The following is an 18822-nucleotide window of genomic DNA, read 5'->3' on the forward strand; positions in this document are numbered from 1 at the left end:
ATTGTTCTGCATTTCCCCCCTGTATCTATGCAATATACTGTCAATAAAGATGGAAAAAAGTTCTCACACACTCCGTTTTGAGGTGGTAAGCAGGTAGTAAAGCAGGTATAATCAATAGTAATGATGGTTCAATTTAGGCGTTCCAGTCATGGATGTATGCCAGTGCTAGCCAGGACCCTCGTTGATGTTGTTGATTACACCTGCTTTACTTCCTGCTATACTGCGCAGCAGTGCGCACGCATCCTGCAGCCAACACTCCATCGCCATTTTGCAGGAGTTATCGAGCTTGTAGCTACTTGTTTCATTGCTGCATTAATTAATCGAGTAACGTTACACAGGGAGTTTTCCCACGGTGAAGAAATATTAACCATGGCTGACTCTTCAGCAGAAGTCGAGGTTCCGGAGGGCACTGCGGTTCGCAAGCTATCTGAGCTGAGAGTCATCGATCTGAAGGCCGAACTGAAGAAACGAAACCTGGATACCACGGGCATCAAGAACGTGCTGTCTGAACGTCTGAAAAAGGTCTTTCTAACTAGTATGAATGTGAAACAACATATAAATATAACCCTAGCTAACGCTCCTTTGCGAAATAGTGTCATATTGCAGAAACCCGTTAGGTTACTGAATGTACTAACGTTATGTCAGTGATGGCGATTGAGCGGAGCTGCGTGCTGTTAGTGCTAGCTAACGTTAGCTAGCTGAAGGCCTAGCTAAGCCCGGTCTAAGCTAATCAAGCCTAATGCATGCATTTGAATGCCTTTACTTTGACTATGGCATTGGCGTAACGTTATTTATTGAATGTGTTTGTGGCTCTGCTCTACTCTCCACGAGCAGGCGATCGAGGAAGAGGGAGGAAATCCGGATGAGATTGTTGTTGATCTGGAGCCAACCCCAAAGAAACCGGCGCCTAAACGGGCTGTCAAAGGTAAGCAGCAACAGATAGAGAACCGACACCTGGTTTCTGCATAGGCTACAGTTACAGTATTTCACGTTCGTTTTCAGTATTGACTGTAGCAGGGGTTTTCAAAGTCTGAGGCTGTGGGCCTCCCCTTAAGACTAAGCCCCCCTCCCCAGTTTACTTGCTTGATACTATAGTTTTGCTCCTGGATGTCTATGGGATCATGATTATTTGATCCCAATTGATCTCAACAATTGAGACAAGATAGCTTCAGACTGTAAAACAGTCTGTCTGAAGGCATGTATTTGTTTCTGACTGAAAGTAAAATTCCCCAATACAGTATTAGTTTATCTCTGAACTATCTCTTTAACCAAATCACACACGCTATTCGATCTCCTTTTGATAACTAATGTCCTATGTTTTCACTTCCATTCACTGAGCCTCCCCTGAAATTCCTTGGAGGCCCGCCTCCCACTTTGAAAACCTCTGGGGGTAGTATTGGTATTGATCAAATCCAAACAATACCCATCCCTACCGCTCAGTATAGTGGAGGACTGGGGGTACGCTACAGGGAGAAGTGAAGCCCTGTCCGGCCAGTTGCCAGGAAATGCCGGGGGGTCCAGCCTAGCGGTCTTTTTTCTCTCTCAAAACAATTGAAAACAACAGTCTTGTTAAGGCAGAGCAAGGAGGTCAATTTTATTTCACCAGAGGCTGAAGGCAGCAAGACAAAAGGCTGCTGGAAACAACAGGAGAGTTTGGGAAATAACGTTACACACACAAGAGAAGGTAAGCGCCACTAAACTGGTATCCAGAGACACAGTAAACACCATTCTCTCTGACCAATCAGTCGTCTGCAGTGTTTTCACGTCACCGTATGGTACCGGCTCCACAGCCCTGGAACCTCGACAGAGGTGATACTAAAAAAAAGTATAGGCTCAACCCGGGTTGTCCAGATTTTGTGATTTAAACACAGAAAGCTGACAGACACAGGATTAAATTTCAATCTTTATTTTGATAAACATTGTTTTTATTTTGGCAGAGTCACATCCTACTATTGAAGATCTGGCTGATCAGATTTTCCCTGCTGATCATGGAGATGTGGGCAACCCCGCTGCTGATTGCACCTGTAGTTGTAAACTTAATGGCGGAAAACCCTGTCATACCAGATTTCCCCAAGATGAGCTTCTTGATGTCCGCCTGCAATACTTTAATCTTTCACGCGAAGAGCTGGACATTGCAATCCTGTCCAAACTTTCCTGTGGAATGCACTTGTCAGCATGCACCTCTCGATCCAAACAGAAGGACCAAACACAGCGAAAGGCCCAGCGCACAGATTACTACTACCATGGGTATAGGATCTGCAGGGATGTGTTTAAATACCTTCACTGTATTGTGCAGGATAAACTGAATGCATTGATAAAGCATTACAAGGCTGTTGGAGTAGAAGCAAGGGTCCACAGATTGAAGAAAAAGCTCCCTGCCAATGCCTTACAGCAGGAGTTTTCAAAGTCTGAGACTGTGGGCCTCCCCCGAGACAGAGCTTCGAAAAAAGTCCCCAACGGTGTCAATTCCTGGATGATGCCTATGGGGTCATGATTGTTATTTAACCCCATAGACACTCAACAATTGAGCCAAGATAGCCTGATATTTGGTGTTTGGCATACTTCAGACTACACCAAAAATGTCTGAAGGCATTTATTTGTTTCTGACTCTTTGTTTCTGAATGTTTCCATTCATTTAATGAACAGGAAAAAAGAAACATGTTCACATTCCTGAGTGATGTACCAATATTTCAGTGCAATAGACTACTTGCACAACTCCACTACTTCCTGAAATGAGTAGGGCATCTTGGTTTCCTGTCCTACACTATTGGATGAACTGATTAATGTCAGGTGTGCCTGACTGTTAGAGTCACAACAACAGTGATCAGGCACACCTGACATTAATCAGTTCATCCAATAGTGTAGGACAGGAAACCAAGATGCCCTACTCATTTCAGGAAGTAGTGGAGTTGTGCAAGTAGTCTATTGAAACAAAAAAACCATCATTCTGTATGGTACAAAAGTTAATTAAGACAGACACAGTAAGTGCAACAACTAATATTCATGTTTGTAATGCATTTCTACTCTGCCCTCCCGTTCCATGACATGTTTCAAATAAGCATGCATTCATCTCTCACTTGTGTGTAAAGAGGAGTCTCGTGGCTATCCATAGAATCCATTTTCATTCAGATATCATGAGGCGAGAGGTCAAGGGGCCCTTGTGAAAATGGCCATGCCATTTTTTCCCTCGTCAAAATTTAACTTAACTTAGCTTAACATGGTTGGTACCAATGGATGCGTTAGGTCTTCTAGTTTCAGCTGATACCAGAAACTAGCTTTAGAAGTAAGCCAGTTACATCAATTTGATTTGTATCACTATAAAACCAGGAGATTAATGGGAAAAATTACCAAGGAGCACAGCGGGAGAAAGGGTTAAAAATACAGTAGGGATACTCCTGCGAAAATCTGGTGTTGGCAGGTATATGACACGCTTTTTATTTATTTTTTGGGGGGGGAGCTTGCCCATCCCTGATTTACAGATTCATTGATAGACATGAATCCAAAACGGCCACATGATAAAACCCAACATGTGCTTGGAACTCTCCAGAGCGGTCAGTGAGCCTAGGGAGGGAGGAGTTATCAATCTACAATGCTGATTGGTTATCTGAGAGTGCTTGTATACATACTGGTTAATGAACTAATAGAGGGGGGCTGTGTCAACCAACCAGTGTTAAGTCAATGTACACTGCAGGCCTTCTTTACAGGCCTACTATTGTAATATTGTTTTTCATGCTGTGTACCTGTTGCCACAAGTACCTTATTTTATATTACAAATAACTTAAAATGTACCGTTTTGTGTCATTCATACAATTAAAATAACTTTTTAATATTATTGTTTCAGAACTGCAGTAATTTTTCCCTACATATTGACATACTACTGTAGATGTAGGCAGAACTATTGCAGTGCCCGTTCCCCTCCCGCCCCGTCTGCACAGTCCCACATCATGCTCTCCCAGTTCCCCCCCAATCCTCCCCCTGCTTGCACCGGTCCCCCCAATTGGTTGAATTGCATGAAATTCAACTGCACTTTCTCGGGTCCCCAGCAGCGCACACGCCAAGTTTGAAAAAGATCGGACGAACGGTTCTTGAGATAAACCATTTTTTGTGTTGCCAGTAGGTGGCGCTGTGACTATGCGCTTGTCTGAATTGCATGACAATTCGCCAGTAGGTGCCACCTGAGAGAATGGAATGCTTCAATCCTGCAGAATGTTTAAAGCCATTTTCCTCACATGGCACATTCAATGACTCAAAAACTTTGATCAGAAAGAGCCATCTCAGTCATTAAAAAGTTGTATGTAGGGGAGAGTTTGAACTTTGTGGAAATGTAAAAAAAGGGTTTTTGCAGGCCACCACATTATGTCCGTTGGTCAAATTACTCAAATGTATTTTTTGTCTCGTCCCAACAGATGTAAAGCAAGACAATGATGAGGCAGATGACAACACTGTGGAGGAGGATTCTCGTGATGAACAGGTGAGATATTTTAAGATTATATACCGGTATATACACACACACACTAGGCATCTCGGCCGCTACACGGTCTCGCCCGCAGCTCGGCTGCTGCGTGGCCTCGCCTGCTCTATTGGCATGTTCAGCGCACAATTGCTCAACTTTGCATCACTGATGACATCACTCACTGATGGCATGACAATCACAATTGCTCATGGAATGCTCGAGTGACATCACTCAGTGCACAATTGCTCAACTTCGCATGTCATAGACATCGTGACATCATTTTAATGACAAAAATCATCACAAATATCTCAATGGGGGACAAAAATTTGCACAGAAACAAACGGAGCCCACTTACTCCCTTTTATATATGATGATACATACACACACACACACACACACACACACTATTACAAAGTCCTCTGTCTCTCCATCAGGAAGAAGATCAAGACACCATGCAGGACATGGACATCCTTGAAATGAATGTTCTGGATGAAGCAGAGAATGACAATGGAATACCAGATGATGACGAGGATGAAATGCTGAATTTGGATGATGAGGAAGGCAATGAAGAAGAGGCAGAGGCAGTGATAGATGAGCAACAGGACAAGGAGACAAAGGAGTCGAAGGATGAATCCAAAGTTGAAGAGGTGAGAGACAGGATGGCAGAGGGGTTGCTGATAGGGAGGGAGGCACCAATATATCGGTAGACTTTAAGAAGATAACTCTGTTTTCATACAATATTTTTCCTGACGATATTTGGCCTGTTGTGGACTTGGGAGTTTTTGTTAAATATTTTGCTGGTATGTCACTTAATACATACAACTGGCAAATAAGCAACATAATCAAATTATTGTAGTCTTTATTTAAACAAGCACAAACCTTTGAGCCCAGGGCGCCACTCCCCCGTCACCCAACAAGGTATCGTCCCTCACAAATGTCTTTTTCTTTTCTTGATGTATGTACTGCTGCAATAAAAACCTATGTAACTGCCAAATACGTAATGACATCCTCTTTGTGTTTTAGGCTCAAGAAGAGGATCCAGATGCGGACGACCCTAATGAAAACAAAGGTACTTTTGAAAAGGGGTTAAGACGTTCACATGAACGCAGTGTTGAGCTTGGAATGCAGTCCATTAGTTTAATTTAAACCAGGAAGCGAGACTGGAAGCCCAAAGGGAATTGCTGGCTTTGTGTTGAAATTTGGTTAACCATACTTGTTAAATTAAGTATTACATGTTTTGTTGCTCAGTGCATCAAACTATATTGTTGTGCTGTTATTAAAATGGCTATTACGATGGCAGTGGTTAACGATTGGATGCACACTGGCAGCAATTATGTCAAGGTCAGGGAGGTTTGAGCTGTTGCAGGTGATTGCAGTGTTTCTAGGTTGCCACAGGAAGACCAAGACAAAGAAGACCCATCAAGGCTCATCAGCTGACACCACCCTTTTGTAAAGACTATGAAAGACTATGATTATATATCCACTGGATTTGAAACAGAACTCGAACTGAAACTCTGGGCAACGCGAAAGGACACTGAACAAGTCAAAACTCTGATCGTCAAACGAAAGGACACTGAACAAGTCATTCATGGACACTGAGCAAGTCAAAGGTTGAAAGAAGAACGACTTCACCAAGCCTCGCTGCTGCTCTGCTGATCTTGTGGCTCTCTTCGGCACTCTTTGTCTGCTTTTGGATCAGGTGAACTGAGTCAAGTGGTTCAACTTGAGAAATGAGCCATGGTCTTAGTCCCTCTAGTTGCTTGGTTGTCTCTCCGCCTTTGGGTTCCCTTCCAGTCTCTCGTTAGGGTGTGCTTCATCCTTTTCATACCTAGCCGTAAGAGCACAGGCCAGGGGTCATGACCTTCCTAATCCAGGCCTTGCCAGTTCCTCGTTAACCATTGCTGTGTTGCAGAAGTGATTAAACTGTGCCATTCTATTCCTGTTAAATCCGTAGAAAATGACAAAGTAGCCGGGTCTTGTTTATCTGAGCCACTTAACGAAGATCGCCACCAGAGCCAGGAGACGACCCCCGAAGAAGAGCAAGCTGCCACCGCCGGAGGGGAAGACAATGTGTCCGACATTGGTGCCAAGTCCGACGCGGCCGCCTCTGGAAATGTGGAGAGCGACAAGGACGTTACGGCGACCGACACGAAAGAGGTCGGGGACACGCAGAACGTTCCGGAAGAGACAGTTGACACTGAAAGCAAAAGCGCTCAGGCTGTTAGTGTAAGCGAACAGGGCGCCGCGGGCGAAACTGTTGATTCAGAAATGGGCTCTAAGAAGGGTGAGGAGGATGAGAAGACAGAAGAGAAAGCTGATGCAGATTCATCCTCGGCAGTGAAAGAGTCCTCTCCTGTAGAGGGCGATGATCAGAAAAAGAGGTTTGTTTTTTTCTGTCTACTAGAAACCAAAATGGCTATCTCTGTTGCATTGGCTCCTTTTGTGCTAGCAAAATTTGGATACACTTTTGGAGGTAAAAAAAAAAAAAGAGGTCTGCATTTGTCTGAAGTTTTCATTTGTCATTTCTGACACTCACGTCTCCCACTTTATTACCCATTAATGAGTAGTGTCTTGGGATTGTCTTGGGGCATAGTTCCATCCATTCACTGTTAAATCACTGCACTATGGTACGTGAAAGGTTGCTCACTTGTCAGTTTTGTACTATACCATAAAACACAAACTATACCATAAAACACGTAAGTATAAACTGTTTGAGTAGAGATCCCAGGGATCCTCACCGTTGTATGTTTATGGTTTGTTTTCTTTGTCTCTAGTTCTGAGGAAAAAGATGACAAGACCGAGTCAAAAGATGAAAAGGGTGAGTGTATGGAATGATTTCCTCCTCAGTCTCTTCCCTGGAAGTCAACGGATGATTGCTCACTCTGTAGTTTGTGTGTGTGTGTGTGTGCAGCCGCCGCTGGAGGTGGTGCTGCAGCAGCGAGCGGTGGCAGGAATCTGTGGGTCAGCGGTCTTTCTTCCACGACCAGAGCGACTGATCTGAAGACCCTCTTCAGCAAATATGGCAAGGTTAGTCTGTGGCCAAGTGTCCTTCACTGCAAGACAGATGAGTTTTGAGTTTCTAAATGATCCCAGAAATAATAATAAATGGGCTTTGATCTGAAGACCCGGTTAGTCTGTGATTGTTGAAGGGGTGGAACTTAGATGCTAGCAGCAAATGCTGTATCAAAGAAAGATTGTAGAACCTACACACTTATTCCATGGATTCATAGTTCAATGAAAACAGACGGTGTTTTGATCCTACATTGGCTCTTGCTCACCTTCTTTCCAAGTTTAGCCTGTGGCGAAGTGTCCTTCACTGGAAGACAGATGAGGTTTGAGTTTGTAAATGGGCCTAGAAATAATATAATACGTGAGCTTTTGTTCTCTTCCCTGCTCACCTCTTCACCTCCTCAGGTTGTTGGAGCGAAGGTTGTGACGAACGCCAAGAGCCCCGGCGCTCGCTGCTACGGCTTTGTCACCATGTCTGCCACAGACGAGGCCACCAAGTGCATCAGCCACCTTCATCGAACTGAACTGCACGGCAGGATGATCTCTGTGGAGCGGGTGGGTGGATTTCCGTTGTTTTAGCCATTTTGTAGAACTGATCAACGTGAACTTGGTTCTGTTCGTTTTGCGCTCATGAATGCATCGCTAATCCAAAGCTTCGATGTTGTAGGCCAAAAACGAGCCTGCGGGGAAGAAGCCAGCTGAGAAGAATGACTCTAAGAAGTCTGACGACAGGAGACAATCCACAGACGCCAAGTAAGACCTACCTGCAGGCTTAGAAACATATTAGAAAATAAATACACAGCCTCACGTATGATAACGTATGCCATTTGGCAGGCACTTTTATCCGCTTCACCTTACACTATTCTTATCCCATCCGTGAATTACGTCGGTATACGCCTATTTCACATCCAACCTCAAGCAGCTATTTTGTGTCGAAAATGCAGGAAAACTAAAGCCCACACACTGAAATAAATTGTATATACAATTTATGTCAGTGCATGGGCTTTAGTTTTTATATCTTGTTACTTCCTGCATGTTCGCCACAAAATGGCGGGATGTGAAATAGGTGCGTAGGCACTCAATACCGATATTGGAACGGTCCCATCCCTAGCTGTTACTGTATCATCAGTATTGTATCTTATCTCATTATAAGATAAGATACAATACTGAGGAGATACAGTAACAGCAGAGATACATCATAGATCATCCAAACACAAGTTTCCAAAGTTTTTGTGTCAAGTTTAGGATAAGAAGCCATTCACTAAACAGCAGGAAAATAAGCGAGACAGAACCGTTGGGGGTTAATGCTTGAACATAGTGCTCAGACATCAATACGCTGTTATAAATTCTGCAGGGCCGATGGCAAGGATGAGAAGTCTGAGGGTGACGGAAAAGATGGCAAAGGTGAGAGAAAGACTATTCCCTGCTTGTGTGTATGGGGTTAACACTGGATAGTAGTGGCCCCTCTAAAACCTTGACTAGTGTTCTAGAGTGTACTGTTGCTGTTTCTACAGGCCGTAATGAGAGGACTGTAGTGATGGACAAGTCCAAGGGAGAGCCCGTCATCAGCCTGAAAGCCAAAAGCAAGGAACGAGTAAGTGAAACATTCACCCCTAGTCATGCTACAGCCTCTCACACATCTTCTTTTTGAGGGGCAAAACAGGGTTTTGGTCTATATAGCTAATTTCACTTTTTCATAACAACTGTAGGGGGGGGGGGTAATTTTTTATATAACTCACCCGTTTGGAGTTAAAATAGATGATGGAAAAGGGGGTGATTGACAGATCGCCTGTCCAGTCATCGCGTAGCTTGCTGATCACGGACCAAGAGCAGGCGGAGCTGCGGCTCTGGGAAGCTCCCATCTCACAAGGACTCAACCCATTCCCTCCCACTCTGCTGACGAAAAATCAAGATGGTGACGGCCAACGTTTCAACTCCAAATGGGAGACCAAGATCAATGGGATAGCTCTGTCCATATTATTTAGGTCAGTGCTCAAAAGCAGGGCAGGATCAGCTTGGTCAAGTGAAAGAGGATCCCTTGAATTCAACCACAAGGCATTTAAGAAACCTGAATTCATGCAAAAGAGGGAAAGTGGCTGATTAAAATAAGCATTGACATTGTCAAAAGAAAAAATATATATGTACAGTATAAATATGTATATGTGTATGTATATATATATATATATATGTATATATATATATATATACCGTATACACACACACGTGCGCGCGGACGCTGCAGTACCGCGCCATATGATGTGGTGTGACGCCGCAGCGCCAATGTGTGGTACTCAAACTATTTCTCTCCAAGGTTGGCAGGTCTGGAATAGTCTGCAGCCCATAATGGCATTATCTCTTCCATGTCCATCTCTTAACGTTTTCTTTTCTTCCTCTTCCTTTATCTAGAGCACCAAGAGTCAGGAACGCAAGTCAGCCAGTAAGGAGAAGAAAGACATCCTGTCATTTGACCAGATCAAGGAGCAGAGGGAGAGAGAGAGGCAGAGGCAGCGGGAGAGGGAGATCAGAGAGGTGGAGAGACGCAGGTAGGTACACTGGGTAAGGAGTGGAAGAGGGAGCTTGAAAAACCACTCTCAAACCACTCTGTGCCTGAGTTTAAATCTTGTTACTTTTCTTTATTTCAATTACATATTTCTGTAGGATATAACCTACTTTTTTAAACATATATCCCAGCGTTTTGTCGCTTAAAGAAAAGTACCATTATAGTTATTTTTATATGACTGAATAGATTTATCATGATCTTCTCTCAGCGACCGGGGGGACCGTCCACACTCCCGCCCAGAGCGTGACGGACGTCCAGATCGTGAACGTGAACGCATCCGTCAGTTCCGGGATGCGGAGGAGCAGAAGAGCTTGGTCCGGAACAGGAGCTGGCTGGAGGTACCGTACAATCCTTTTTGCTCGAGTTAGTTAAAGCATATTGTGCCATATGTTTTTCATGTACATTTCACATACATTTCATATCAATTTGTATGCCTCCGCCGGCAATAGCCAGGCCGGAGGCATTTTATGGTTTGGGGTTTGGGTTATGGTTTCGGGTTGTACGTCCATCCGTCCGATGTTCGTTAACGCGATATCTTAGGAACGCATTGACGGAATTACTTCGAATTCGCCTCAAACGTACACTTTGACTCAAGGATGAACTGATTAGATTTTGGTGGTCAAAGTTCAAGATCACTGACCTCACGACCGCTCATTTCTTGCTCGTTAATGCTATATCTCTGGAACACCTTGACGGAATTTAATTAAATTGGCCTCAAACGTCCAGTTGGACTCCAGGATGAACTGATTACATTTTGGTGGTCAAAGTTCAAGGTCACTGTGACCTCACAAATGCCATTTTCAAGCTCCGTAACGCCATATCTCACATTTTGCGCAAACGTCAAAGTCTGGCCAGACATGGATGTCGACTGCTCACTTGTTGGCGGAGGTATATGTATATCTGCGGTGCGGTCGTTCTAGTTATGGATAATATGGATTGTGATCAGTTCATAAGCTATTTCCAAAATGAGTATATAGTGAGTATATTTCCTGACCCCTATCCTTGCATTTCACTGAAGCCAGGGGTTTTCAAAGGCTGAGACTGTGGGCCTCCCCTCACACTAAGCTTGGAAAAGCCCCCCCCCTTTTAGTTTACTTGCTTAGTTTCGCTCAATTCCCGGATGCCTATGGGATCATGATTATTTGATCCCAGACACTCAACAATTGAGCAAATATAGCCTGAAATTGCTTTTTGACATACTTCAGACTGCACCAAATACATAGAAAAGGGTCTGTCTGAAGGCATTTATTTGTTTCTGACTCTGGGAAAGTTGGAAAAACAGTGATTGTGTATATAGTGAGTATAGAGATGTATTTGTTTCACTCTTCCTGACCCTATCCTTGCATTTCACTTCATATGAATAAATTCCCAGGCTGAGAAGCAGCGGCTAGAGGAGGACCGCATGGAGCGTCAGTTCCTGGAGCGGGAGAGGCTCCGGATCGAGTTTGAGCGTCGGCGCGAGCAGGAACGGATCCTCCGGGAGCGCGAGGAGCTGCGGCGGCAGCAGGAGCAGCTGCGTTTCGAACAGGATCGCCGTCCCATCAAGAGGCCTTACGACAGCATGGACGGCAGGTAAATACATGTAGGCTTGGTAACGTTAGCTTTAGCTGCAAGCCGCAACCAGCTCAACAGCTCTTTACATCATCGTGATCGTTCAGCCCTGCCGCTGGGGTTCAAAATGACTAAACTGGGAACCCAATTTAAGATAGTCCACCGCAATGATCCCTGCTGCGTACTGGGTCAGCAAATAATTGCCCTGATGTAGTACTCGAAAAGACCAACCACATCATCATAATATACATTTACATTATTGCCATTTAGCTGATCCTGTCATGTAGTGCAGCATCTAGTACAACACTAGAATAAGCATAAATGCCTACAGCACCAGCATTACAAGTGATAAATGTGACCCAGATAAGAAGTAAAAAATATTCTGTATGATTCTATCAATTGGATATGCAAGTGCTGAAAGGATGACCTGACCTCTGGATGTCTCCGTTTGGATGTTTTGCTTGCCGTTGTTCAGGAAAGACGACTGGTCTGATAAGCGCATGGCCATGGACGACCGGTACAGCCGCTCAGACTTGAATCGCCAGGATCGCTTCCAAGACGCGGGGGACCGTAGCCGTTACCAAGACGCGGACAGACGAGACAACTCCCGTGGCCTAGCTGGAGACAGAGACAATCAAGTAAGAGGCCTTGACTTTTGTCCTACTGTAGAGTGTTAACGAATAGAAAAGTAAGAAGTGTGACATCATTTGACCAGTGATGATTATTGTGCAGGGTGTGGTGCTAACGGTTTTTTAATTTGTACATACCGTAAATTCCGGACTATAAGGCGCACCGGTATATAAGCCGCAGCACCAAAATTGACTGTTTTTTACATATATAAGCCGCACCGGACTATAAGCCGCGGGTGTTTTGATGTTTAATTACCATATGTAAGGGTTCGTGCACAGAGAGGAATGTCGGGAAAGAGATGGCTGTTTGGGGAAGCTCCCATTTATTAACATTTCAACAAAACAAAACAAAAGTCAGGTCACTAATCCCCAGACAAAATCACACAACAATAGGCTATATGTGCAGCAAACGGCTGTAACCAGAGAAGTCAAGTCACTAATCCTCGTCTTCCTCTTCTTCCTGCGTACTGAAACCACCAAAGTCCTCATCTTCAGTGTCGGAAACGAACAGGTTCAGGGTGGCTTCGTCAACCACTCTCCTCTCTCCTTCATTGTCACTCAAAACCAACGAACTCCTCTTCGTCACTGTCGGCATCGAACAGCCTCTGAAGCCTCTGACGGCCCTCAGCGCCAGCTGTGGCGGCGTCATCCTCTTCATCCCGCAGCAGTCCAGCGTTTTGGAACCCGTTGGTGATTGTGGATGTTTTCACACTCCTATAATATTCCGTGATCTTCCTTTGTGTGAATTCGCCGAAGTTTGTGATTTTCTCCTGGTAGTCGGGAGGGAGTTGTTCAGTAGTTCTCGCCCGGACGGACAGTCCCTTTCGTCTCATGAATCGGAAGCACCAAGATGGGCCACCTATGAAATGTTCAATTTTCATTTCGGTGGCGACTGTTTTGGCCTTCAGTCGGATCTGCACCGTGGAAACGCCTCGGCCGTCTGCTCTCTGGGTCAACACCCAATCTTCAAGGGAATCTTCAAGTTCGGGCCATCTGCTTTTATGACCTCTGAAGGACTTTTTGGTCTTCTTGCACTGAGACAGTTCCTCCTGCTGCACCTTCCAACGCCTCACCATTGACTCGTCGATGCCCAGGTTACGCGCTGCTGCTCTGTTTCCCTCTTTTAATGCGAGATTGACTGCTTTCAACTTGAAAGCTGCGTCGTGTGAATTTCTGCGTACCTTCCCCATGGTAAGTGAGAGAGTGTTGCTTCTACTGCTCGTCTTGTTGTGAATATTCCTTGATCTTCCTTTGTGTGAATTCGCCGAAGTTTGTGATTTTCTCCTGGTAGTCGGGGGAGGGAGTTGTTGGCCGAGTGGCCGTTTGCTTACCGTAATTACCATATGTAAGGGGTCACGCACAGAGGGGATTGTCGGGAAAGAGATGGCTGTTTGAGGAAGCTCCCATTTACCGTATTACCGTAACATTTCAACAAAACAACATAACACAACACCACCTTTGTTTATTTTTACAGTGCACACAGTGTCCGCGGTGTGGTGAAAAGAGGGCAAGAGAGGAAATTAAAACAGAAGTGGATTTATAGTTAGAAAGAGTGCTAAAAAAGAGAGATTTTATTTGTATTTTTTTTTTTTTTTCTGAAAAAATCCATAGATAAGCCGCACCGTTATATAAGCCGCAGGGCCAAAAAACGGGAAAAAAGCCGCGGCTTATAGTCCGGAATTTACGGTAGTCATAATGATCATTTCTTAGCTTAGCCTTTTAAATGTAGTCATTTTCACATTTTATCTAACAGTTGTAATTGTCTTGTGGTGGTGGTGGTGGTGTACATAGAGAAGAAATGGAGGAAATCTTTAGTTTGGAAAAAGTGCAGATTTGTTGAAGTGGAAAATGTGTAGCAACTGCTCTGAGGGCTACAGTCTGTTTACTGTCATGATCTCTCTTTAACCCTGGCTGCTTGTGTGTCTCTCCCTGCAGCACTTCTCAGACAGGTCAGAGAGACACGGCCGAGACTCGTTTAGCGGAGGCTACGACAAGCGCATTAACCCCAGGTCAGTCCCTGGCCAATGGGCTTCCACTGGCCACAGTTACAGCTGATCTGAAATACACTTGGCCAGAGGTCAGAGGAGTCATTCTTTTTGTCTCTGTCGTCTTGTAGGGACTTTGATGGACGGAAGACGGATGGAGACAGAACGTGGCAAAGTAGGAATAGTTCTGCTCTATTCTGTGTTAAATTAAACTGTATTGTTGCTGCTACTGAGACTGCTCTGTTGAAACTATATCTATTTTGAGTCACAGTACATGGTGAATGTACATGGTACAATGGTGCCGTCTACAGGCATGGAAAGTGTCAAATTGTACAAATGATGTAGATGACAGTAGGCTGTCAGGAAAATGGCGATATGCCTGTGTAAATATTTGCAAAAAATTAAAATCTGCACTGCCTGTGTATGTCAAGTCTTGTAGAGATATGAATCCAGTGGTCTTGGTCTGCGTCTGATGTCTTGCTCGTCTATTCCAGGTAGAGACGGTGCTATCCCAGCAGGCCAGAGCAACATGGCACGTGGAGGAATGGCAAGGTGAGTGATGGAGGATGTTAGGCTGGTTTCACAGGTGTGGTGGAATACAGCTACTGCAACACTAAGGGCACGTTCACAACAAGTGTGTTTGGAGCAGTTCAGTTGAACTCTGGAGCGTTTGCTCGTTTGGTTCATTTAGCCAGACGAGAGCAGTGCTGTTCAAAGTCAGGTGGCACCACCACATGACTGCACTAAGATGCCTGAAATTGATGTTGGTCCTCTTTACAGCGCCGCGCAGTGGGGTTTGTTTGGAATGAGAACATAATGTTGTGAACTACAGCAAACAAGCCAATAATATGGGCCGCCAAATCATTTGCAAAACATTACCATCTTTGTAGATTTTTTAATTATGTAAATGATAGTTATTTAATTTGTAATCAATTATTATTTAATTAGCATATTGCAGAGAGCCCCTCACTTTTAGTTTCTGATTTCTGTGTGGTGCTGATGGACAGCTCCTTTTATCGTTAACATTATTTGGCCTCTGTACTGTTTACGGTCTGATGTGAAATCTTCAACTGTAGCTGCAAACTCATACTTTGCAATTGAAGCTGTACTTATTACCACTGTACAGATCATCATCATTCAGCAGCCGAGGCTTCGCGAACACAGGAACGTCCCAGTCTCTCTCTGGAGCTCTGAACCGACAGAACCAGCTGATGCAGGGCAGCGGCCTGAGCGGAGCCTTCGGTCGTCGCTACTGACGTCCGCCTGTCTGTTTAACTGTTCTGTCTGTCTGATGACAGGCGCCGGGACTCTTCCAGGAGGCCATACCAGAGATCTGATTTTTAAATAGGAATCCCTTTGTTTTCTTTTGGACATGATTCTAATCCATTTTTAATGGATCCCCCCCCCCCCCCCCCCCCCCCATTTTTGTTTTGTAGTGATCTCATCCTTGGTATTTATCAGGTATCTAAATGCCTCGTTTGTTCAACACGACTGTCCTGCCTCTGACAAGTTGGACCTGTGGAAAAGTCATGTCAGAGTTTTGTGTTCTGTCAATTGGAAATGTTTTGTAGAAACCCGGGATCATGGACCTAAAGCCACACCAGCCCCCCCCTGCTTTACCCCAATTTCTGTCCAAAACATTTAGGAAAGCTTCCACTCTGAAATGAGCTTGTCATGTTCAGTGGAGCAGTGAACCTTTTTCTGCTGCTTGTAATTTGCTCACAGAAGCTTATGGTTTTAGTGTCCCTTTGACATTTTCCTTTTTAAGACAAAGTGGGCAGTGAATCTTCAGTGCACAGCAGAGAAACACATCACACCCTGTTTATCAATGCCTGTAAGTAATCCATTTTTTGATTTTCATAAATCTTATTTTTTCTCATTTTCTGTACTTATTTTGTGTGAATGTTGAATATGCTGATAAATGCCCCAGTGTGTGTTCAAAAACTGTAGACTGTCGTAAATTGAAAGTTTCGGCCTAAATTTTCTGTAACTACCGGAATCGCCTTTTTTTTTTTTTTTTTCGTCCTATTGGCATTATTTGTTTCATTCAAACGTCATGCCTGTCAGAGAGGCATACCAAGTCCTGATGTCTACTTGAGCTTACTTAAGTCATTGGATGTAATTAAATAAAAGATTTTTTGATCTTATTTTGTAGTGGTGCTACTGAAACTCAGCCTCGCTGTATCATCTTAAATGGCCATCTTGAAAGGTCACTTCATCAAGACGCAGCATATATGAGCTGACATGGCAAATCTTGCCTTTCAGAAGACAAAAAATTAATATCTGCTTTGAAAACTAAAACTGGTTTATTTTTTTTATTTTTTCAGTTAAGTAAAGAATCCTCTTAGACTAAATGGTTCTAGATCCACTATGGAAAGGCAATTTCATGTCCTTACTGTACACAAATGGGTACTACAAACATGTTCTAAATTAATGGAAACTACTGAAAAACTAAGGAAGTAAACTGTTGACTACCATATTACATCTGGCCACAAATTAAAACTGGAAGGTGTGTCCGAATAACGCAAACAGCCAGACTATATGATTGGTAACAGTTCCAGCTATAGCTACTACTTGCCACATAACTTAGCTACTTTGTATCAAAACTTCTGTCTATGTGGTCTTTGTGCCCCAAATCCTTCCCAATACGCAGCGGGAGTGTTCGCCAACTAGAATGCCCATGAGGATGTCTGTATTACACACGGCCTGTACTGTGCTGTAGGCCTCCAGTCTAGACTGAAGAAATGAGGTGAGAAGCTGTGGCTGCAATGTTGGCTCAATGGGTCAAGCTAGGAGAAGTGTCAGGTTTCTCCATACAGTGTCATAATCCCTCAACAAATGTCTGATTTTATTAGGTTGTCCAAAGTTGCATATTGCATTTTCATGTGAAAACCTTGTAACTCCAATTTTGGTGAGTTTATTTTTATTTTTGGTGATTCAATTCAACCGCGGTTGGACAACCTCCAAAATCCATAGTTTGCAGAATAGGACGAATCAGCATGACATCACTGCCACCCAAAAATGCTTAACCCCGTGGCAGTTAGCTAGTATGAGTTGTGTCAAACAAACGTTAATATCTCAAAAAGTATACATCACATCGCTTATATTTTGACATTCTGAGTGAGCAGAATTAGCTCAAGAGTTTGATGTATAATATTATGCATGTTGTGTTAACGTGTGAACTATCGCAGTTTTTAAATTATAAACACAGTCAGCCGGCTAGAGTCAGACGCTCAAACTCAGGCTCCATATGGTTCCATTGCTGTTTCCACCCAGTGATGCGGTTTGTTTACCAAAATGCTGCTCGGCTGATCCCTCGTATAGTTGACATTTTGGAGATGTAAGGTTTTCACTCAACTGACCGTACTTTTTTGCAAACTGATTTTGACCTTAGCAAACTGTTAGGTCATGAGGTCACTCACCCACTCTGAGTAGTTGCTCTATAAATGTACCTTGTAGCTCTTTCCTATGTGATTCTAAGAAAGGAAAGGAAACTCTTCACTTCCCTGATCTGTTCTATTACTGGACCCAAGTTCCTTTTCTGGAAATTCCCCTCTCTGCGGTGACACTCCCTTGGCTGACAGGGTCTGCAGGTCGTGCTCTGGGTGTGCGTCATTCAGAATAAAGAGTGATGGCTACATTACTGGCGGAAACCCCCCAAATCAGAAGTCCCCACATTATTCCTATGGATTTAGAAAGGTGAGGCTATCTGTGAACATGAACAAACGTCTCATAGCTGAAGTCCAGAGGGTGAACGTGCTAATCTGTGATAGGTTCAAGATACACAATTTGGACTGACATAGCGGGGTCCATGAACCCCATGTTGAGAACCAGTGTTTATTATATGGTGGATGATCAAATCAAGGCTCCTGCAAGACAGAGCCAGGAGAGTGAGAGGGTCGTCACACTTTGAGATGTTTTATTACAGAAAGTGTGTGAAACCCACGACCAAAATATTCATAGCTTGTCATTGTGTTATTTGGTTGGAATTCTAGCGAAAATAAATTACTCTTTTTGCTGAGGACCCCCTGGAACTCCCTCAAGGACCCCAGAATTCGGACACTGACACGCTATAGTCCACTATTTCTGTAATATGGAACGGTTTCGAACAGGGCTCAAGATTATTTGGCTTTTATGAGCCATATGAACCATCAGTAGGCCTATACAGTTTGAACCAGAAACTTTCCCTTACTGCAGAATGCTTCTGTGTACAGCTGCCTTGCAAGTTTAACCTATACAGCCAGCCTTGACATTTATGACAATGGTGCATCTACTGTACACTACACTATGTAAATACATTCAATCAGATTATCATGATTTAATAACAATAGTTGCTGGACTACAGTGAATATCCCACAATCTGCCTGCCTTTAGTCATTCTATTTTTGTCCACCAGAGGACGTAATAGAATCATAAATAGAAGCTGAAAGTGTGTATTTAAATTTTAACCATTTAGTTGATGCAATTACACAGGACAATGAGCAATGAGTGCAGAAATCAGCCTAAATCTCTACATTTCCAACATTACAAGCAGCCAATTGTGAGGGTCAAATTCACCATATCCATACACTAAAATGTAGTGTTACTCAACCCAAGGCTCTAGAGCCACATGCAGCTCCTTTATGGGTAGTTGTG

General features: G+C 43.8%; 1 protein-coding gene across 1 annotated transcript; it reads left to right on the forward strand.

Annotated features, from left to right (window-relative positions):
* The first annotated feature begins 270 nt into the window (after positions 1–270).
* Positions 271–16066, forward strand: LOC310785816 (scaffold attachment factor B2-like). The gene is made up of 20 exons (XM_083646968.1): positions 271–522; positions 835–925; positions 4407–4471; positions 4888–5100; positions 5477–5522; positions 6408–6834; positions 7228–7271; positions 7365–7480; positions 7868–8017; positions 8130–8215; positions 8817–8866; positions 8977–9056; positions 9869–10005; positions 10231–10360; positions 11395–11594; positions 12049–12211; positions 14138–14211; positions 14319–14362; positions 14682–14739; positions 15314–16066. The coding sequence occupies exons 1-20, from the start codon at positions 370–372 to the stop codon at positions 15441–15443; spliced, it is 2457 nt and encodes an 818-aa protein (XP_083503094.1). The 5' UTR covers positions 271–369; the 3' UTR covers positions 15444–16066.
* Positions 16067–18822: the final 2756 nt, after the last annotated feature.

The sequence above is a fragment of the Poromitra crassiceps genome (assembly GCF_964638095.1).
Source record: "Poromitra crassiceps genome assembly, chromosome: 12".
In the NCBI taxonomy this organism is placed as follows: Eukaryota; Metazoa; Chordata; class Actinopteri; order Beryciformes; family Melamphaidae; genus Poromitra; species Poromitra crassiceps.